The 23780-nt window shown below is 35.2% G+C and overlaps 1 protein-coding gene across 1 annotated transcript in view; it reads left to right on the forward strand.

The window, feature by feature from the left end:
• LOC111055931 (sodium-dependent serotonin transporter) overlaps window positions 1-23780 on the forward strand; it is a 77481-nt gene that overhangs the window by 45383 nt on the left and 8318 nt on the right. Inside the window, exons 4-10 of the mRNA XM_039436596.1 lie at window positions 1862-2069; window positions 3635-3773; window positions 7649-7783; window positions 13560-13663; window positions 14859-14881; window positions 15035-15180; window positions 20592-20792. Of these exons, the coding sequence (XP_039292530.1) occupies window positions 1862-2069; window positions 3635-3773; window positions 7649-7783; window positions 13560-13663; window positions 14859-14881; window positions 15035-15180; window positions 20592-20792 (956 nt within the window). The remainder of the gene's footprint in view (window positions 1-1861; window positions 2070-3634; window positions 3774-7648; window positions 7784-13559; window positions 13664-14858; window positions 14882-15034; window positions 15181-20591; window positions 20793-23780) is intronic.

Genomic DNA, 23780 nt, shown 5'->3' on the forward strand with positions numbered 1-23780 from the left:
GTAATTATGACTTCGAAAAAAATACCACTTGTTTAAAATTTTAGTAAATTGAAATGATAAAAATATTTGAGAATGTTAAATCGTAGGAGTATTTGAATAATTGATGAGTTGAATATAATAGATATTGGACACGAAGAAAACCTGTTTGACAAAACTTCTAAACGACTGAATTGTTAACTTTATTCCCGACATGTCACATGAACTGTTTTCAAAATCAGTGTTTCGAAAGGTTGTTTCATGTCAAAGAAAAAAGCAATAACCCTCAGAGTATTGAGAACATCAAGCGTGTCTAAGCCCTTCCAACAACATAGGCTATGCGTATATGCCAGCTATATTGAATGCAGAAATATTAATTTTCCCTCCACTCTGACGATATTTTGTTAGATAAGGGAAATAAAATTGATATCTGGTTTTGGGAAATTCACGTTGATCGATCAATATAAATCACTTCATGAAACATGATTATCAAGTACTAATAAGTTTTCAAGATAAACCTCTACTTCCTACCTCCTTTTTCTTATTCATCAATCAATATTGTGTTGTAGGTAAGTCGACCTGATTAACGTAGAAATTAGTACATATCTATTTGTAACACGTCATCCTACCCATCTCAAGCGCCTTGACTACGTGTGAAGCCTGGCCACACTTTTCATGCTCGTTCCCGATCCCACTCCGATCCGATCACATGATGACGACGGTCTGAAATGGTGCATGCCATATAATATGCCAGTCACGTGATTTGTCCCATTAACACCCCATAGAAATTTTGATTAGGAGTATGATCGGGGGATCAGAACGTTGTATGAGATAAGTCAACCCTGGCTGCTGGGCAGCCAAGCTAAACAATATTATTTACGTTACATTCTTTTCACATTCCACCTATATTATATTACTAATAATATAATTGTCGTAGTTTTAGGTCGGTAGTTATCGGTGGAATTCTTACCCATCCATTTTTTTTTAACAAATAGTTATTTGTAGTTGTACCTATATCTAGAGTGAAAAATACCGTTTTTTCTCCCTGAGGGGAAAGATTGATGATTTCCCTGAGGGAGAAAAAGCATTTTTCACTCGTGATGTACACAACATTTTTCCTCCATCTACATTTTTATAAAAACTGCAAATAAAATAATTTTAAAAACTTACGTGACCAGTAGCAATGTGTCACAGCATAACCTGAGAAGTAAACAGCTGGCAGTAATCACAGTCCACCGCCGACAGCGCTATGCACTATCTGTCAGCAAAAGTTGTAACAACAATGGCCGACTCATAACTACAACTGCGACGATGTTCGCCTTCCAAATATGATTAGTTGATGGGAAATATTCGTTGGCTGGTATTTTGAATTACATGGGATATTAAAAATATTTATATATTTTTTTCTAGTATACTGGTATGAAGAATGTATTGACTTTATCATACAAACATATTATATTTCATATGTTGATTAAATTTCTGGTTGAGGTATTGAATTCAGTTGGCTCAATGACTATTCTATAAATGCTTCTTCATCTGAGCTTAGACCTTCTAATCTATTTCCATTATAAGTTTTTAAGATAGAGATGATTCTCATGTTACTTTTATGGAGTTACTTTTACTCCCAAGGAAGTTTTTCTGTTTTTTAGTCCCGAAAGCGAAAAAATGACACTATGTTTCAGGGAGTAAAGTAAGTACTTTAGACAGGAGGTGGAGGAGAACAATATCATATACACTACATTCTTTTCACATTCCCACCAATAATCTATTCGTCATAGAGGGATTAGATTTGAGTACCCGGCGCCTCCACCAAATTATATCAGGTTATTCTTTTCGAAAATCGCTCACAGAGTTGAATGGCTAATCGATGGTGGGCCTGTTGCAGGTGTGGGCTACGCCATCTGCCTAATGGACGTCTACATGGGCATGTATTACAACACGATCATCGGCTGGGCAGTCTACTACCTGTTTGCCTCGTTCCGCTCGGAACTGCCCTGGACCAGCTGCAACAATCCGTGGAATACGCTCAACTGCACCCCCATCTTTGAGACCGGCCACAACACCTCTGTTAGTCCGGCCAAAGAGTTTTTCGAGTGAGTAGACTACCTCTTCTCTCTCACTAATCTATGCTGGGAACCGAGAAAATTATTATTTCTGCTTTAATTTTCTTGCTAAAAGTTTTTCCTTTATTCATTTCTTTTTCTTGTTTAGTCTTATGTACGAGTCTTATCTCGTACTTCATTTATTCGTGTGGTCCTCGTAGATCGTAGATCCTTCCTCAACAATAAGGACTCATGCCAGGTTTCACCATTGAGAAAAGACAGCACGAGAAGAGATAACCAATAGTATAGGGTGTTTATGTTCAAATTTCCAGTGCTAACTCAACCCAATAGTCCTAGTAGTTACAATTTCCAATACTATCTTAACCCTATAGTCCTAGTAGTTACAATTTCCAATTTCCAATGCTATCTTAACCCTATAGTCCCAGTAGTTACAATTTCCAATTTCCAATGCTATCTTAACTCTATAGGCCTAGTAGTTACAATTTCCAATGCTAACTCAACCCTATAGTTCTAGTAGTTTACTACGTGAAGCTATGTGACGCTGGTAGTCTCTCATACTGTGCCGTTCTTACACTCTCACCCGGCAAAATCAGTGATAATAGACAATAGTCAACAATAATCGACTTGAGTTTATAAAAATCCGCTTAAAATTTGGAACATAAACTACCTATAACATTGGATATCTTCTTATGCTATTTTTTCTCTATGGTTTTATCAAGCCTCGAGAGACATTTGAACATGGCCCGGTAAGACTTATAACTGTGCACTTGAACTCTATCAATAGTGATTATTGCCAGAGAAAACTTATACAGATCATAGACAGATTATATTCTATAAAATAATACGATAAGATTACATTTTATTATATATACAGATTATACTCTATACTATTGCTATAGAAATAATTTATGTTCCAGTGCACTCCTGTGATCAAATATCTCGAGCTTGTTGATACCGTAAAATCATTCTCTTGTTTTCAAAACATGGAGCATTCTATTGTCATGATCACAAATCATACTGAGCTTTAATATAACGAATGAGCACAGAGTGAGTTTTTTGATGAGCTTCAGTAGAATATGAATTGATCACTCAGAGTGTCAGGTTAGTTGCCAGTTTTCTAGATTTTCTGCAGAAGGTGACTCGAGTTTTCGAGTGAGTAGCTCTTAATCTAATCTGAGTTCAGGTCTTGATTTGTGGAAAATATTTTCCTTCTTATTTTTCATGTGACATATTGTGAGAATAAATGTTTTGTAAGAAATATTTCCAGAAAAATCTGGAAATATGTCTTGATTTGTGTAAAGTCTTGTTTCTGGTATGACTCAATGAAATGCATAAATGAAACTGGTTTACTTCAACAATCTAGCCTGAATTCAGTGCATAGTCATGAGAAATAATTCTATTATTATAATAGTAAATACGGTAATATACCTATCATTTATTGAAATCCTCTGAATCACTTATTGTTTTAAGTTATTCTTATTCCAATTTAACATACAGTTTATTGCCCTTTTATTGTTACATTATGACTATTCCACCCTTATCTTTAAAAAATTCTCTCGTTTCATTTTCGAAATATTTGTTTGTTATGTTTACAGACGAAGTGTTCTCGAACAGGACAAGTCGAACGGCCTGGACAGGATAGGGCCGATCAAGTGGTCCTTAGCCATCTGTGTTCTAGCTGTTTTCCTCCTGGTCTACTTCTCCTTGTGGAAGGGAGTTAGAAGCACTGGAAAGGTGAGCTGATAGAATATTCTCTAATTAGCAAATATTTTCCACTATTTGAATTCTAAGAAGAACTGGGAATGTAAGATAAATAAAGTACAATCTGATTAGTAAATTAAACGATAAAATACCACTCATCTTTTATTTTTATTTTATTAGCCTAGAAACATTACAATAACATAACAAGGTATAATAATTTTAGGAAGAATATTTTAATTGCATGAGAGCTATTTTTTCTGTCTATCTATTAAGAGACAATCGCCCAAATCTATTCGACAAGGCACGAAAATTAATGGCATCTCAATGTAGAAGAAATTTAATTATATAAAGATTCAATCTACAACAATATTTACAGTATCTGCTTGTCATGATTATTAACATAATCTTCCGTTGCTGATGATCAACAGCAAATTCATCGGCCATAATTGTCATAAAATGCTTATTACTTTCCTTGCCCTATTACCATAGGTAAGGAAAGTATTGCTTTCCGAAAAAAATTAAGGTACCCCAATTTCTAAATTTCTATACGTTTCAAGGTCCCCTGAGTCCAAAAAAGTGGTTTTTGGGTATTGGTCTGTATGTTTGTGTGTGTGGTGTGTGTGTGTGTGTGTGGTGTGTGGTGTGTGTGTGTGTGTGTGTGTGTGTGTGGTGTGTGTGTGTGTGTGTGTGTGGTGTGTGTGGTGTGTGTGTGTGTGTGTGTGTGTGTGTGTGTGTGTGTGTGTGTGTGTGTGTGTGGTGTGTGTGTGTGGTGTGTGGTGTGTGTGTGTGTGTGTGTGTGTGTGTGTGTGTGTGTGTGTGTGGTGGTGTGTGTGTGTGTGTGTGTGTGGTGTGTGTGTGGTGTGTGTGTGTGTGTGTGTGTGTGTGTGTGTGGTGTGTGTGTGTGTGTGTGTGTGTGTGTGTGTGTGTGTGTGGTGTGTGTGTGTGTGTGTGTGTGTGTGTGTGTGTGTGTGTGTGTGTGTTGTGTGTGTGTGTGTGTGTGGTGTGTGTGTGTGTGTGTGTGTGTGTGGTGTGTGTGGTGTGTGTGTGTGGTGTGTGTGTGGTGTGTGTGTGTGTGTGGTGTGTGTGTGTGTGTGTGTGTGTGTGTGTGTGTGTGTGTGGTGTGTGTGTGGTGTGTGTGTGTGTGTGTGGTGTGTGTGTGTGTGTGTGTGTGTGTGTGTGTGTGTGTGTGTTTGTATGAGTGTATGTGTGTCTGTGTACACGATATCTCATCTCCCCAGCGGCTAAAATGGAGAAAATGTCAAAAACAGGGTTTTTCGCGATTCTCCCAAAAACGGCTCAACTATTTTGATTAAATTTATACCTAAAATAGAAAAAGAAGAAAGGAGCCTCCTTCAGACGCCAATATTAGAGTAAAAATCAGACTATAGAATTATTCATCATAAATCAGCTGACAAGTGATTACACAGTTGTGTAGAGAAGCCAGTCTATTGCTGTATTTCCATAAGGTCTATAGTTTCAATCAGGTACTTGAGGATGAGAATACTGCGTGAGGTCTACTGTTCACAGAACTACTAGTCTGATTTTACTCTAATATTGGCGTATGAAGGTGGCTCATTTTTACTTTCCTTGCCCTTTTTCCATAGGTAAGGAAAGTATTGCTTTCCAAAATAATTTAAAGTACCCAATTTCATGTTTTCTATACGTTTCATTACTTTCCTCGCCCTATTACCATAGGTAAGGAAAGTATTGCTTTCCGAAAAAAATTAAGGTACCCCAATTTCTAAATTTCTATACGTTTCAAGGTCCCCTGAGTCCAAAATAGTGAATTTTTGGTATTGGTCTGTATGTGTGTGTGTGTGTGTATGAGTGTATGTGCGTCTGTGTACACGATATCTCATGTCCCAATTCCCAATTAACGGAATGACTTGAAATTTGGAACTTGAGGTCCTTACAGGATCCGACACGAACAATTTCGATCGAATGCAATTCAAGATGGCGGCTGGAATGACAAAAATATTGTCAAAAACAGGGTTTTTCGCGATTTTCTCAAAAACGGCTGCAACGATTTCGATCAAATTCATACCTAGAATAGTCATTGATAAGCTGTATCAACTGCCACAAGTCCCATATCTGTAAAAATTTCAGGAGCTCTGCCTCATCTATGTGAAGTTTGATTTTAGATTCCCAATTATCAGGCTTCAGATACAATTTAAACAAAAAAATTCAATTGGAAAAGATTAAGCATGAAAATCTCTACAATTAATGTTCAGTAACATTTCCACCTGAAATTGAAAATAAGCTCGAAATTCGAGAAAATGTGATTATTCAATTGCAAACTGTTGGCAACTGTTGATTCTATTAAATCATTCACTATGAAGAGATAGCACACATCGTGTATCTCCAGCGTTATTATCCTGTCACCAGCTGGCTCAAATCTTTGAATAGCAGACTCTTATGCGCGTGAACACTAGCGTCACGTGATCAATTTTCATAACGGCAAGGAAAGTAGTGTGAGTGCGCCACACCAGATTTTTTTGTGATAACATCCTTGAATAAAATGAATGACGGAATGAAAGGTATATTAGGTACATGTTAAAAACCAATCTCTGGTAGATAACTGTGAAATTCAGATGGAATTTCCGTAGGAACAGTGTGAAATTCAGAATAGACAGATTTATTTGGCTCATCAACTTCCAAATGTAGTTCTAAATGTACTACAGTATACAGTACAAAACTATAGCTCTGATACAAAACTTACTCCATTTTACATTATGTTAAGTTAACTGTAGAAATTATGCTACCCAGTTCATGTATGCAGCATTGCTCTTGACATAGATATTCAACTCCTTTCTCTCCTTAAATGTGAGGGGAGGAAAAAGCTAATGGTGAAAATGAAAACCAAAGCCTACCGTACACATACACACAGATATTATGCTCATTGATGCATTCCAATATGGGTGGTGAGAGAGTGAAAATGGGGGTCAGTTGGGGATTGGTGGGAGTCAGAATGCAAAAGGGAAAAGAGAAAGAGAATACAGTGAAATCTTTTGAAGTTTGCACATTGTTTCTGGGCCATTTCATTAGCAGCCACCTTGCTCTAGAGAGGAGGGGGAAGGTCGTCTGTGGTGCTTGGGAAATGGATGATGGTTGGAAATGTTACAAACAGGTGAGGGGTGAGATGGATGAAGGGAGAAAGTAGAGGGGAGAGGGACTAGTCATTTGTTGGAGTGGTGATAAAGCATGATAGGGGACCCCTGGCAATCTGAGAGGAGGGTGATGAAATGCTGGATATGCATGCTGTACCCCCCATTACTCTGTCCGACCCAGAGGACCAGATTTTTTTCTCTTATCATCCATTCCTTCGTTTCTCTCTCTTCTTTTTCATCACCTCCTCTTCACACCTTTCGATTTGTTGATAGTGGTTCGGTTTGCACCCATAATGAAACGGCTGATGCATCAAGAACACGCACTCAGCCTGAAAGATTGGCCTTCCACATCCTAACCTAGCCGAATTGGCGAGCAGAATATTGGGCTACCAGTCGACAATCAGTTCTCTTTCTACTTCAGCAAACTTCTTCAATTCTTCTTTGTCTTTCCTGGTTTTGCTGTGTTCATTGTTTCCCTTTCCAATATTGGCCAAATAAAAAAGGTCTGTTCAAGTGGATATTTCATCAATTTTCTACCTAGAAACAGAATCTAATCTCATCTGAATGAATAAAATTATTTGTTTTGTTAAATAAGTTTCAGTTGTGAGTGAAATTGTTTGTTTCAATATTCATCTATTTTCTAACACTGTCAACCATTCTGATTGTATTTCATTTATGTGTCAACATTGAACATGGTTTATAATAAACAAGTCTAAAATAAAGTAAACAATTACTAGATATGATACATTTAACTAATTTGAATGAATGTATTAGAAGTTTCTGTTTGTTTGTTTTTTGCAGGCAGTGTGGGTGACAGCTCTAGCCCCCTATGTTGTTCTTGTAATACTTTTAGTCAGAGGCATTTCATTACCTGGAGCAAGTGAAGGCATAAGATACTATCTCACACCTCAATGGCACAAGCTCAAATACTCAAAAGTAAGTTCACAAAATAATATGTATTTTTTATAGAGGCATGCATTGAATTTCACATTTATCAGTTTTATATTGCCTCTCCAAGCTATTGTAATTCAATATTTGATTTTTATTTTGTAAAATTCAGGCGCGGATCCAGGAGTTTGACCTGTGGTGGGGAGAGGGGTTGATTGGGGTTGTCGTTCGAGGGACCCCTCCGTTCGAAAATTGTCGAAGTTTTTATTCGAAAACACCACTTGGAAAAGTAGTCAGGGCGATCGCTTTCCCCCTGGATCCGCGCCTGGTACAATTATTATTCCTTTTCTTAATATGATATTGGCCAATATCTCAATAGAAATTATTCAATATCTTAGTTTTGATTTTTTTAATGAGTTCTACCATATATCTCTACACTTTTGTGCTTATTTTTACTGATTAAGCAATATTGATTTATCAATAATGATTAACTTGAAATTAAAAACTTGCTCTGAATAATTTATGGTAATGTAGCTCTATTCTTTATGGGATGTTTCAGTAGAATTTTTCCATGAAAAAATCAGTATTTCTTTGAAATTGAGGATAATAAGAGGAGAATTGCAAATCTGTGGTTTCTATTTGGGGTGGTTAGAGTCAAACTCTTTCAAAATGTTTCAAAACTATTCTCGAGTGATAAGTAATGATGATGTTGAACAATTTATTAAAAGAATATATACAGAGTGTTCTGAAAAAGGTGCCCATCAGTCAGGGCGTGATTCCTCACATCAAAAGAAGAAAAAATTACAAATTAACATAGGTCCGAAAATGCTTGGTTATAAAGTTATACAGAGTGGAAGATTTCGTCTGAATTTCTGTGCCCCTGCTGAAACGAAGCCCTTCGGGTATTTTTTGGCTGTTAAATGAAGATGTAAAATCTAGGATGTAAAATAAAACTTAAAAATTGAATAGAACCGTTTCCAGACCTGTAGCTACAGCATTTTTAAGATATGTGACGAAATACGCGAAACGTGGTCCCGAAAAACAAGTTCCTTTAAGGTTTGAAGCAGATTTACTATGTTAAATGTGGAATAAACACATAATAATTTTTCACAGAACTTGTAGAAAATTTAATTTCAAAGAGAAAGATGTGGAATAAGTCTATAATAGACGAACGTAACCTTAAAAAATAATCCTTAATTACATGCAAAACGCATGAAAAATGGAGAACTTAACAGATTTTGTCTAACATATTCATTTAATGAATGAATAAAAAAAAACATTCATTGCAATAGTGAAATTGAGCTGCCTACCTGTATTCAAAATATTGATTAATCCTTGTTCATTGGTTGTTTAAAAAATGTATGAGAATCATTGAACATTGAACAGTTGATATTGCATGAAGGTATGAGTTATATAGGGTATACAGAATAGAGTACACCACGTTTCACAGAGCCCGCATCCAAGAAGAACTGGGAAAGAACTAAGGTGGAAAGAGAATGATTTGAGTCAAAATAATTTGTGGTTGAAACTTTAAAAAAAAATCTACCCCCATTTCTCATGTCTCTTGTCAAGAGCATTTTTAAAAGTTGGAGTGAGCACGAAAAAATGAATTATCTTTCCAAGTTCCCCTTTCTATTGTGCATTAAACTTGATGAGAGAGATTCCAAGTATCTATGAAATAGAAATTCATACCGTAGAAATGATCGCTTTTCTTACTACAGTATTAAGTATTTGTTACTGATAATGATATGTACTGTACAACATGATAAGTACTGTAACAGACGTTTTCCTGCAAATCAAATTTATTAGCTCTAATCCATTTTTGGTGTTCAATATGAAGTTTCTTCAATCAATCCATGTCTGTTTAATAGGTTTTCTCATTTTGAATACAAATTAAGTTCTAACTTACCTTGAGTAACTTGCATAACTTACCTAGTCTCCTCTTCATTTTATGCATTATATTATCTACAAAAGAAGAATGTAAAAGTTAGATGAATGTAGAAGAAAATATATTAAGTAGCATTGGTAAGAACCAGGTAGACTGGTATGGCCATCTAAGCTGAATGAATAAGGAGAGAATACCATTGAGAGTCTTTGAATGAACTCCAAAACCAGCATCAAGATTGAGGTAGGCCATGGAAAATATGGATGGCCAATGTTCGAAAAGAGATGGAATTAAGAGATTTGCGAGAGGATGACTGGAGAAATAAGGAGCGATGGCGGAGAGGATGCGAAGAGCGACTCGTAGCAAAAACTTGCGAAGAAAAAAAATATCTTCAAGAAACTAAAATCTGGGAAAGATTTTTCTAGGAAAAATCCTATCGCAGTTCAATTGTTGTTTCACCCGGAATTGTAGATACTGAATGTATTCACTGAGCCTGGAAACTTCACTTAAATAAGTTCTCCAAGTCGCTGCTTCTAATTCAACTCCAGTTTAATGAATCCGAAATAATTGGGATGAAGACTATTTCCAGCAACCAGATTTTTTAATTAACTGGTATGACTCGCCTGGAGCAGCTCTATCAACAGTAATTAGATGATTGCATTGTTTAAAACTGTCCTTAATGAAAAAGAAAAAGCTGCTCTGTGCATGTAAAAAATGACAATATTTGTCTACATCAGTGTTGCATACCTGAGTTAATTAATTTTTAGAATAGTACTTGATATTACCTTTTCCTGGATGAAGTTTGAATTGACTTCGAAAATTTTATTGCTTTGGAAGCTTTGAACTCGTGGCTAACAAATAGAACTATCCTCTCCAATGTCAATATTTTATTGATATATTCCATGGATATAGACTGTGAAGATTGAACTGATTGAATGACCTCCAATCAATAAAAATTTCAGTTTTATTTTACTGAAACTCACGATGGTCCATCCTGAACGTAATTTTAAACAAGTAATTTTGAAGAAGATCTTTTTCGAAGAGTTTATACGAGAAAGTTACTCGAATTCAATTTTGATTACCTTTACTTATATTTTCCATTTGAAACTGAATTCGAGCGAAAGTCTCCACTTTGTATGACCAGAGATTTTTCTTCTTATATTATTCACATTCATTTTTTTAAATACTTTATTAATTTTCAGAAGAGACTCTTGTTGCTCATAGTTTCTCAAATTCTCAGCTCATTCAAATACATTAATCCTAATCAAAAAACACTATCTAGAATGATCAACGAACTAGCCATCCTTTGAAATTTCAATCAAATCCAACTCATTCACAATACACGAATCCTGAAAATTTATTAGTCCATTACAAAACTTATTACTAAGTGCCACTCATTGCACAAAGTGCACTTATATTAATAAGTGCCATTGTGTCCATGTATTTTGTTAATTGGACGAAAGAACAAAGAATTGAAGTTCTCTCATACATAATTTTATTGGCTAATTCTGAATATTGTGTGGTATGATATATCCAACAAGGATAAATGTCTGAACAGACCTTTAGTACTTTAGTACTTTAGACCCAAGTACTTCACGAATCCACTGTCAGATACTTTTCATGAGGTTTTACAACAATTTCAACTCATCCCCTCTTCCGTCTTAAATTCTTGTTGAAAAGTTGTTCCGAGACAACTTCTCTCCACGAAAAACTCATCAGCAAGTATGACAGTGGACTTGAAAATTTATTAGTCTATTACAAAACTTAATACTACGTACCACTTATTGCACTGAGTGCACTTATTAATAAGTGCCATTGTGTCCATGTAAGTACGTCATGAATCCACTGTCAGATTCTTTCCATGAGGTTTTTCAACAATTTAAACTCATCCCCTCTTAAATTTTTGTTGAAAAGTTGTTCCCAGACAACTTCTCTCCACGAAAAACTCGTCTGCAAGTCTGACCGTGCAGTATTTATTTACACAGAGTTACAATCAATTTGCAAATGCAAATGACCTAGAAGTCCCACAGTCTGACGGTTGAGTAGCAACAACTCTCCTATCTGCTGATCTAATCCAAACCGATGGCAAAAGTCCAGAGCAGAAGTGACTCGTTCGTTGAGGGTTGAACTGAGTCTACTCTACTGAGGACTATACTCTTTTCAGGACCGAGTTTCAAATGGCTTGCCATTAGCGACGAACAAACGTCGAATCTGTACAAGACAAAACACTAACTGACTGGAAGCCGGTACTCTGCCTCTTTCACACGAATGTGTTCTCTCATTCTCTCTCTCCCTTTCTCTTACTGGATCTTTGATTGAATCTGCGATTGATTCGAGTGCTGAGTCATCAATTCGCACAATCAGTCAGTCATTACCTTCCCCCGATTTTCTAATTCGTTTCTGATTGTAAACAGCAACTAACTAACTATTTTCGCACGGAAGCTCCTCGATTTTCTAAATCAGTAGGTGTAGGTGCGTTACTCGCCAATGAAATGTCAGCAAGATCAATTGAAATTGTGCACTACGACGGTTTTGAGGTTCTTTTAAGACTAATCGACTATTGTAAGAATGAATTATCAGAAGCATTCTCAATTAAGTGAAATTTAGGGGAAACTCTTGTAGTATGAGTATGAGATAAAATTTGTAGAATCTCAACTGAAATAATGAATTGGTGACAGAATCCCTAATTTCTATGAGGTTTTGATAATCGAGAGAAAAAATGAGTCTCATTCTGATGTGAATGTGAAGAAGGGAGTCAGTGAGGAGAAGGAGATGAGAAGTGGTGGAAAAGAGAATAAAGGTGAAAGAAGAGAAAACATAATAGGTGGAGTCAAAGAGAATGATGAGGAGCAAAGGTGGATAAGAGAATTGTCTACATTTGACTTGCTTCATAGGGAATACTTTATAGGGAAAGGATGGATGAAGAGAAGAGTGAGATAGCATTAAAAGGAGGAATGAAAATGGGAAGCACAGAAGACAAGAGGGATAAGAAGGAGAGAAGAGGAGGAGTGGAGGAGAAGAGAAGGTGAAAAGAAGGAGAAGAGAAGGAAGAAAGAAAAGAGTAGGAAAAAAGTAGAAGTAGAGAGGGAGAAGAGGAGTGAAGAGAAGAGAATTAGAAGCACAGGAGATGAGACGGTTGAAAAAGGAAAAAGATGGAATGAAGGAAGAAATAAGGAGGTGAGAAAGATAAAACGAGAAGAAAATGGAAGAGAAGAAGAGGAGGAGGAGAAGAGTCGGAGAAGAGAAGCGGGAGAGTAGGAAAAGAGAAGGATAAGATACGAATGAAAGTGAATGTAATAACGATGGAGATAATTATTGATGAAATCTCGAAATCCAAACTCTCTTCACCAAATCAAGTCATGCAATTAATTTGTTAGGATGATTATTCGAATTAATAATTATTGTATGCCACTCTGAAAAGACTAATAACTCCTTCGAAATTATGCAATCAATTGGCAGTAATTGAGTGACTTATTGTTATACTTGGTTAATGAAAGTGGGCTTTTCTAAATTTCTGACAACTGGCAATTATTGTTCAACAATAATGGCGAGTTGGAAAGTCACACATGAATATCGCACAATTTGTCATCAAACTTTTGCAATTATTAGCGTAGTCTCGTTCCCCATCATCTTCAATTCACGAATTAGACAAATTATAACAAAAGAGAACATGCTTCGGCTATAATTTTGTTGAGTAATAATTGGTGAGTTCCTCTGTCTCATATCTAAATCTCATACCCAACGTGATTCTCTCCACTTTCACTTGAAATAAATTGATTCGGAGCTATTATTAAAACATAATATTGACTTAAAAGTATTTACTCTATAAAATATCACCTTGAAAACATACTAAATGAATAGGGCAACATGGGTGTTTCTCTATTCGTATTCTATGATATTACTTTTCTTTAGTGAGTTTGACAATGTTATCTCTTACAGGTTTGGATAGATGCAGCGTCCCAGATATTTTTCTCCCTAGGTCCAGGCTTTGGCACCCTTCTGGCTCTATCAAGTTATAATAAATTCAATAATAATTGTTACAGGTAAGCTTATCGACATTGGTCAATCTAATTTATGCAAGATACATAATATTATTGAGCTCACAATTTATCATTTAGCAATAATATTATATTACTTTCAAATTTTTACAGAATATTACTCATTTTCATCTCAAACTGTTCTCTGTCACATCTCCTGATGTACAGTACCTACTGTTGCTTCAAAGAAAATCATATAATGAATATTGGATGCACAACGAATCAAGGTCTGTAGTATAGACCTTGCAACGAATAGGAGAAGGTAGCTTAACACGTTTCTATTGATAAGTAGCCTACTTTCCATCTGAACAATTTGATCGTTCAATTCACTCATTACTCTTAGTAATTATTAGTAATGAGTAACTTTTATCGAATCAATTTGTACTTTCGAGACTCACATAAATCAACACGCTATTATTTTTTCATCTGTTATGTTAAGCCTGTGAATTTTCTCCCAACTTTTTGATCAGTTGAATCTTTGCAACTACTGCGATTGGTTTTGATTTTATACTACACTTACAATGTAACATGTTCAGTTTGATAGGAATAAAAAAAAATTAGCCATTAGTACTCGTATCTTAAAAAATATGGTTCTTTACGGGAAATTCAAATTGGTTTAGGGCCACATTATAAGCAATTTAAATTTTTTCGCTAGTGTTTTTAAAAACTTTATCCAATAATTTCATATGAAATCGATTTGAGTAATATGGTACTCACAGTTTCCTTATATTATTGCAAATCTATCTATATCATAATAGAGCGTACGAATTACTCTATTAAAAATTCAAACAATCTGAGTTTTAAATTTGATTTGATGATTTAAAAATCTAATCTAAGTTCGCACATTTTCAGTTGAGCTATTCTTTGTGAGTTGATTTGATAGAGTATTTCAAGCTAAAAATCTCAATTTTTTACAAAGTGCGATGTTTACATCGACATCTTTCTTCTGCGTCATTGATCATTATTATTAAAAATAATAATTATAATAAGATATCATACTATTTTTGAAAATGGGAGAATTGTATTGACTTAATTATAACATGTATGATATTTTTCTGACTATAAACCTTTTTGATTTCGATTTTGATCTTGAAAATCAACCCTAGATAGGTAAAACCCGGAGCTCTCACATTCTCATTTATAGCTTGATAGCTTGTTATTTACTCATTTCAATCAAAAATTAATTTTGATTCCCACTCAGGCTCACTATCAAGTTTTTTGACAGTAAACCCTTTTTTATATTCTTTTTCGAGATGTTTTTAGTCAATTTTTCTCAATATTCCATTCAAAAACTTATTTTTCCCTCACTTAAGCCAGTGTAAAGTACTTTTTATTCATCAAACAAGAGAAAAACGTGTTGTTTTTATTCGATTTCAGGTTTGGACAGCACGTTCGGCGGACTAGAAGCGATGATAACGGCGCTCTGCGACGAATATCCGCGAGTTCTGGGGAGGAATCGGGAAATTTTTGTCGCCGTTCTGTTGGTAGCAATTTATTTCTGCGCCCTTCCGACAACCACTTACGTGAGTACCAAAAATCATCCTCTCGTTAACCCTCTTTTAACTCATTAAATACTCATTTCCCCTCGTCACAACTAAATCTGATAGGAATGCAAGCATATTATGTTGTTGATACTACCTCGAATCCAAGGTGCGTGTTGGAATATATCAATTTTATGCCCGAATTAACTTATGAATGTTCGTTCACTCACTCATACAGAAATAGAGCTACTTAGTAATTTGATGTTTCTATTTGATGAAAACAAAAAACTTTGTGGCACTCACAGAATGGTATCTATTAGAAAAAAAACTTATAAAAACCCTTCATCAATAAATTTGTTTGAAAATTATTCAAAATATGAGAAAGACGTTACTGTCAAGGAAAGAGAAGACGAATTTGAAACATCTAGGATAATCTTAAAATTATCAAATTAATAGATCATCATTTATTCATTATCATATTCCCAACAGAATCTCTGAAAATTCACATTTCCTTGAGAGATTCTGTACCGTTGAACCACTCACTGGTTTAACGTACTAACGTAACATATCTTTTCATTATCTAGATTGCCTACATTCGAGTTCTGAAAATGATTTCTTTTATTATTCCTGAACACAATCAAATACCGTTGTAATTACAGCAATATTCTGTTGTTTCTGAGCTACAACAATACAATTTTTCTACAATTACTTTTATTGTATTTTTCTTGTATGCATGATTTTTCTCTAGATATATTTTGATAATACTTACAATTTAAATTTCAAAAACTCCGTATTTTATTCATGTTTCAAGTGAACAACAAAACTGAATTTTCTCGCATACATCCATATAGCGATAATAGAACTGAGAACATAATATTCAACTCAATTCAATTTATTTTATTTTAAATAATACAGTACAAGCATTATATGGATACAAAGGATACAAAGCCAATAGGATACAAAGGATAATAATATTCTTCACTCATGATATATTTAGAGGAACAGTTAGTAAATTCGTTGAATCGTTGATTCGTTGATTCGTGGTTCAATTTTGCACAATAAGTCGTTAAATTTTAATTGATTTAATTCAATGATTTGAAATATTGAATCTTATCCCGCACTTTTTCAGTTGAGATGAAATTCACACTTCACATGAGAATCACACTTCTTTGTGAGATGATTTTTTGATTATATGATTCAAGCTATAATTCCTATACTAATTTCCTTGATTTTTTGCGAAGAGCAATGTCCACATCGACTTCTTCCTTCCATGTATTGCCGACACGTTATTATTTAGATGTTGTCTTCAAAAACCGTGCTAAATTTATAATTTCATATCTATGCGACTCGTACATAATTTCAATGCTATCTTCGAAAACCGTGCTAAATATTTCGAGTCCATATTTATCTAATTATCAATTTATCAAATTATTATCTAATTCATCTGAAAAATCATCTAGAAATCGAGTCAAATTATCATCTAACATGAAAATAAACGTTCCAAAATTATAAAAAGTCATCTCAAAATACTTTTCATTCTTGAGTGCTTCTTCCAATGGAACCAATATGGACTTATAATATTTATACAGTACATATATAAGTCCATATTTACGCAATAAGTATCCATCTAATATCATCACTATATGCCGGTCAGGACATTGTGATCTTAGAAGCTTAGAGCAATATATGCAGATAGATAAACTGTAAGAGCCGAACAATGAACAAACAGGCAGAGCAAATGCATTTCCAATTAGAATGTTTGCTGAATGGTAGCCGCCGCCGCCTCAATTGAAAGCGTCAAGGCTTCAAGCATTGGATCCACTACAACCACCTAAACGGGAGGCGCAGCGCACCAACCCAAGAGCAGAGCAGGTCATTGAATTGCAATTGCATTGACTGAGATTGATCGGACATGAGAACTGTTTTAACGTGAAACATGTGGAGAGGTTATTCGGCTGGTTCTCAGGTTGGCTCTTCTTATCTGAGGAGGAAGGCGCCTCCTCATGGATCATTCATGTGCTCCTCAGCCACTTGTCTTAGCCGCTTTCAACTCTCCCTTGTGCCAATTTATTTCCCTGTTCTTCTTACTCTATCTGCTCTTCCGTCTTCTACTTTTTCTTCTTCTTATCCGTCCTCTAATTTTTCTACTTCTTTTGATTCTTGTTCTTATCTCTTACTTCTTCTCCTCCAAATCCTCAACCACCATCTCCTCCTTCTCCTCCACCATCTTATCCTCCTCCTTCTCTCATACTCCTCCTCCGCCTCCTCCTCCACCTCCTCACTCTTCTCCTATTAATTCTTCAATTTCATCATCTTCATCTGCTGTACTATCACCTCCTATTTCTAAATATTTTCCTCTTCTTCTTTCTTTTTCTTCTCCTTGTTTTATTTTATTTCATCTTCTTTTCTCTTTTTCTTCCCTTTTTTCTTCTTCTTTCTTATTCCTCTCCGTGTTCTTTTTTATTTCATCTTCTTCTTTTCTCTTTTTCTTTCCTTTTCCTTCTTCTCCACCTTTCCCTTCTCTTTCGACTCCTTTTTCCTTATATTTTCTTCTTCTCTTCCTCCATTTTTTCTCCTCTTACTCCTCCACATCTCTTTCTTTGTCCTTCTCCTCTTCCTCACCCTCGTATTCCTTCCTTTTCGTCTCCTTTTACTAGATTTTCTCCTTTTCCATTCTGCTTTTCTCTCTTCTTAATTTCTTTTTTTATATTTCACCCTTTCTTCTTCTTCTTTCTTTTTTTCTTGTTATTATTTCTTACTTTTTCTTCTTCTTCTTCTTCTTCTTCCCTTTTTCCTTGTTCTTATTTTTTCTTCTTCTCCTTTCTCTTTTATCTTCTTCTTCCACCTCCCCTTCTTCTCCTTCTTCTTTCTCTTTCATTCACTTCTCCCACCTCTCCTTCTCATTCTTCTTCTTTTTCTTTTTCTTCTTTATCTTCTCCCCCCTCTTCTTCTCCCTTTCCCTTTCCTTATTCCCTTATGTCTCCTCCTTCTTTTGCTTCGTCTACCCCCTTTTTACGAATGCACCTATTCAATTATACCAGTCGGCGCGTTGGGCTCTTCCCTTATCAGCTGTGGTGTGACTCTGTCTTGTCTGCTGCCCATTTACTGAGTGCTCACCCGATTATTCTGTTCACTTTTCCGCTCCATGTGTGTTCCGAAGTCGGAGATAAATCAGTATACGGGACTTCAAAGTGTTGATGATAATTTCAAATTATTATTGATTACATTCATCTGGATTAATTCACTTGAATGAGCAAATACTCGTATTCCATTTTCATAGTTATAATCCAAATAGAAGACTTTAACTATTCATAAACAGTTATTCGATTCGAATATTCTCAGGGAGCTGATAGTCACATGAAAACAAGGAAATCCTGAGTGATTACAATCTGAATAAGAATTTTCTTGACGGAAAAAGGTCATTGTAAATTGATTGTGAGCTTTCTACGAAATCATTCAACTCGGAAATTTCGAGTGAACATTTTTGATAATGAACTCCAACTATGTATATTTTCTATTGATCTGGGAAATGTTATTACTAAGAAACTAGAATATTGTATATTGTCACACTAATTGATGTAAGGAGATGACTGGTAAGTCATTCACCAAAGATAGGTTATCAGTTGTTATCAGATTCTACTTCATGACCGTACCGGAGAAAAAAGTCTTGAAAGACAATTTCATCCTGAACTTTATGAATGATTATTTTTCAAAATTCGAATACAATTATGTTCCTCGTTTAAGTATAAAATCATAAAGAAATTCTTCCATTTACAATTACATAAATAAGATATTACAATACTGTAATTCGTAAGTTCGATTGCCGATTGAGCTTTGATTCTCGTAAAAAAAATCAATTTAATTTATTCAGATCAATCAAATTGTTAATTCAATTTAATATATTTCATCAATCAAATTGAATAAGAAATCTCATTCAATTATGGTAACTGATTCAATCAAGATTAATAATAAATTATTCGATTGTTCGATGTATTCGATTCGGTTCTATCAACCATGGAAGAGTATTGATTGATTGATTGAGTACTTTATTTATGTAGATATGCAATATATACTGGCTTATACACTTATATACAATAGCTTACAATACAGCAAAATTATAGATGAATTTACATAATATAGACTAAAAAAATAATTATTGAACTGTAATATGAAATGAAAAAGCAGTTTGTAATATAATAACTATAGATAATTATATTGTTATGCATCTACATAAATTGGCGGAGCTTTGAACATATTAATGTCCATTCTTCGGAAAGAATATTAAAAATATCCTTCCCAGGTAGAGAGACAAGCCCTTCAAGAGTAGAGACAACCAGCGACAACCATAATTATGAGAGACAACCAGCGACAACCATAATTATGAGAGACAACCAGCGACAACCATCATTATGAGAGACAACCAGCGTCACAACTTTACGAAGAACTACTGGGACAATCAGCTTGAGTTAACAGTGAAATTTGGAACATGAACGCCCAATACCTTTTATATGGTGAAATTAAATTTAGTTTTATCAATTACCATTAACATTGATCTTTTCTTTCTCGAAGTAGCTATAATACTTTTTTCTTGTTTTTCACATGTACAATTTTAATCATTCTCTTCTATTACGTTTCTAGTATTTATATAAATATATTTTTTTCTTTGTAATAATTTTAAATTATGTATTTCCTGCATTCATGAGTGCGTTTGGGCTGTTATGCCTGTTGCACTACTAGATTTTTGTAAAAATAAATAAATAAGTAAATATCTTCTTATGCTACTTTTTCACTATACCAGTGGGCATTATATTATAATTATTGTATTGATATATTCTTCTTACAGCTCAATCGTTTGATTGGTTGGCAGCATTCCATCTAAAATCTGTCCATTGCTACTCTCTTCCATTGTACATAGCTCTTAGCACCCAGATCTTTCGTCATTTGTCTTAAATACTGTAGCCGCCCCCACGACCCCTTTGTCCATCAACTGTACCTTCCAGAATACTTGAAGTGAATGCGTCGTGTCTTATTATGTGTCCAATCCCAGAATGTCGTCTGGCCTTGAGAAAATTCAGAAGAAATCTCTTTTCTGCCGCCCTCTAGAATACCTCCTCATTCGTAGCTCTGTCAGTCCATTTTATTTTGAGCATACGCCTCCAACACCACACTTCAAATGCATTTAGAGTCTTTTCCTCAGCCTTACCAATAGTCCACGTTTCAGACCCATAAAGAGCTATACTCCAAATGCAACTCTTTATTAGTCACTTTCTTATTTCCAAGGTTAGACTATTTGAGGAAAGAAGCTGCCTTTTAATAATAAACATACCCTTAGCTTCTCTGATACGGCGCTTTATATCCAGTCTATCGATATCCAGTGTATTGATATATTATTGCAAAAATGGATTGTATGATATCTGAAATGGCCATTTAGTGATGAGCAACGTGTATTGCAGGGCGGCGTTTACCTGGTGAACCTACTGAACGTGTACGGGCCGGGCCTGGCGATTCTGTTCGTGGTGTTCGTGGAGGCGGCCGGCGTCTGCTGGGTGTACGGCGTCAACCGATTCTCGTCAGACATCGAGACGATGCTCGGCCACCGGCCTGGCCTCTTCTGGAGGATATGCTGGGCCTACATCAGTCCCATCTTCCTACTGGTCAGTATACCACACTTTCGTATCTAAACTGAATAGGCCTACTCTAGTGCTCTTGTTGAATAGGCCTACTCCTTTAACTTTATTGACTCCGCCAAATAAAGAATTTTTCCATTTGATTCCAATTATTGAAATGAAAGGTGCAGCTTCATAACTGGACGCCGCTTATATCGAATAAAAATATCAAACAATATAATATCGAATAATTGAACTGTGCTCTGAACAATTATTGGAAATTTGGGAAACTTTCAGGTAAGATTTTCGTTGAAAAAGTATGTTATATTTATATTATCAGCTATTATATTTATCCAGTGTTTCATCCAAGATTGAATCATGAATGACTGAGAAATTTGGGGCAATGAGGAATTATCTGTATTAAGATTATTTCCTTACAGGAACACCTGTTGCAGAGTTAATAATGAGTGAGGAGAAACAAAAAGCTCTCTGTGAAAATTGGACTTTATCATTTAAAATTCCTATCAAAATGATCCGAAAAGTGTTGATCAACGAAACGAAAAATGTGAGCCGTGTTATTTCAGCTCTCAACTGATGTTTAGGCTATAAGCTAACATTAATGTATTGGTGTGTCTTATGTTAGTTCAATCTGCTAACAATCAATCAAAAAAAGGAAGTTGTTATAACTTATAGTTATTTTTCTGTAGTTGATTACTTATATTAAATTCTTGTTTTGAGATTTATCACTAATTCTATTGTACTGGATATAGTAGCCCTGTAACACTGTATCGTACACTGTAACACTTTATTCCTCTCAAGCAGTCTACTTGATGCACGAATGTACTTCCCGCAGTATAATTTCGACAATGAGACTCCAGAGATGATGAGAGTATTAGTAGACAGGGATTAAATTGCATTGAAAAGCCAAGCGTGCTGGCTTGATAACCCGACATCGACAGTAACATTTCTATCAGCAGCTGTATGTTTGGACTGAGACTATAGAATCCAATCCTAATAGGATCATGTGATTGCTTGGAATGATTTTGCCATTCGAAATTCCTTAGATGGAAGACCTGAGTTATTTTAAATCCAAATTCCCTGCTATGAATCTTTTCCATTCATAGCATAACGTGAGAACTCAAAATGATTAAGCAGATGTTCTTTCGGATTTAATCTCAAACAATCGTAGCAGAGATATCCCTCTAATCTTTGAACAAGGTTTTATGGTGGGGAGTTGATATTTCAGATTTCAGTTCCCTTTTGTAACTTATTTCTCTCGATGTTTTGAATGGCATCTGATTAACTGTGGGATCTTGAAGACTTATCTTCACTTCACACAGTAATATGTGGAGGGTAGGCTATCAGTAACTTACTAGTTACTGATTGTTGAGTAGTTAAGTAATTAGTGATTAGTAAGTAGTTAGTAATTACTGAGTAGTTGGGTCTTAAACCCAACTACTGACATCTCTAAAATATCACATTTTGAATTTTAAATAGACTATACTCCCAAGAAAGAAACTCCTTCCAACCTAATAACATTAGTGATTTCATTGCCCTTCCTCTTCATGGAATTCCTCTAGTTTTCTTCCAATTTTAACTGGAGTCTACGCATAGCCAAGTGGTTCTTTCCATGAAGTTTATAAAAAATAGTAATTGAGTAATTGACGAATAGTACTAAACATGAAATTGGGGTACCTATCATCTTAATTTTTTTTGGAAGCAATACTTTCCTTACCTATGTTAATAGGTAGGGCAAGGAAAGAAAAAATTATACCATTTATAAAATAATGTGGATGTGATTTATAAATGTAATCAGTTTGTTTACCATGGGAAAATATTGTAATGTGAAATTTTCAGTTCAATATTAACATCAACATTTTTATAGTTTTTGCTTTTTAAATGAGATTTTGTGTTTTTAAATAGTTTTCTTGATTTCAAAATTTATAAAATAGAAACTCAGGAAGTGAAAGTGCAAATTTTTATTGAGAAAATATGAAGAACCATAGCCTACTATAGATAGAAGAATCTAAAGTAAGCCATGAAAGAACCCAATACATAACCTATAAACTTGAGTGTTGATAGGAAATGAGTAAATTTGAGAAAATTGGGTAATACCTACTATTTTTACTAAGTAGTAGTAGGTATGGTAATACGGCAAGGCAGAACATCCGAAAGGATCACTCTGCCGATAAAAGCCATAAGAATAAATAAATAAATAAATGTGGATGTTACAAAAATAAAAATGTGGTTTTTTAATACCTCTCTCTCTCTTGGGTTAACAGCCGTAGGGCTGGTTGGCAGCAGCTCTCCATGCTTTTCTGTCGTCCGCTTTCCGCTTCAGCTCGTAGTATGATCCACATCTCTTATCCCGTAGCAATTGTTCCATATACTCCAGCCCAGGTCTTCCTCTCATATTCCTTCCCTCAACCATTCCCTCCATTATCCTTGTCAGTAGAGTGTCATGTCTGATGATGTGGCCAATCAGCTATGCTCTTCTTTGCTTGATCCACTTCAAGAAGTTCCGGTTCTCTCCCACTCTTTCAAAAACTTGCTCATTTGTAATCATATCTCTCCAACTGATCTTCATCATTCTTCTGTAGCACCATGCCTCGAATGCAGCCAATCTTCTTTCCTCTCTCACCCCCATTGTCCACGCCTCACTTCCATATGTTGCAGTACTCCATACATACGTTTTCAACATGTTTTTCCTTACGTCGAGACTTATGTTTTTTGAGGTGAATAGATTTTTCTTCTTATTGAAGGCAATCTTAGACTGGGCAATTCTGCTGGCAATGTCCTTGCAGCTTCTTCCATCACTTGTGATTTTGCTATCCAGGTAATTGAACTCCTTCATTTCATTTACTACCTCATTCCTTAGCTTTACTGCTGAGCTGTTCTCCCCTGTCCTGCAACATATTAGCACTTTGGTCTTTTAATACCTATTATGGAGAAATTCCACAATATCAATTCTTATTCAACAAATTTGATCAGTAATGAATTGAGTAGCTTACATTCATTGTATTATTATTCTACAAC

Source organism: Nilaparvata lugens, chromosome 10, assembly GCF_014356525.2.
Source record: "Nilaparvata lugens isolate BPH chromosome 10, ASM1435652v1, whole genome shotgun sequence".
NCBI lineage: Eukaryota > Metazoa > Arthropoda > Insecta > Hemiptera > Delphacidae > Nilaparvata > Nilaparvata lugens.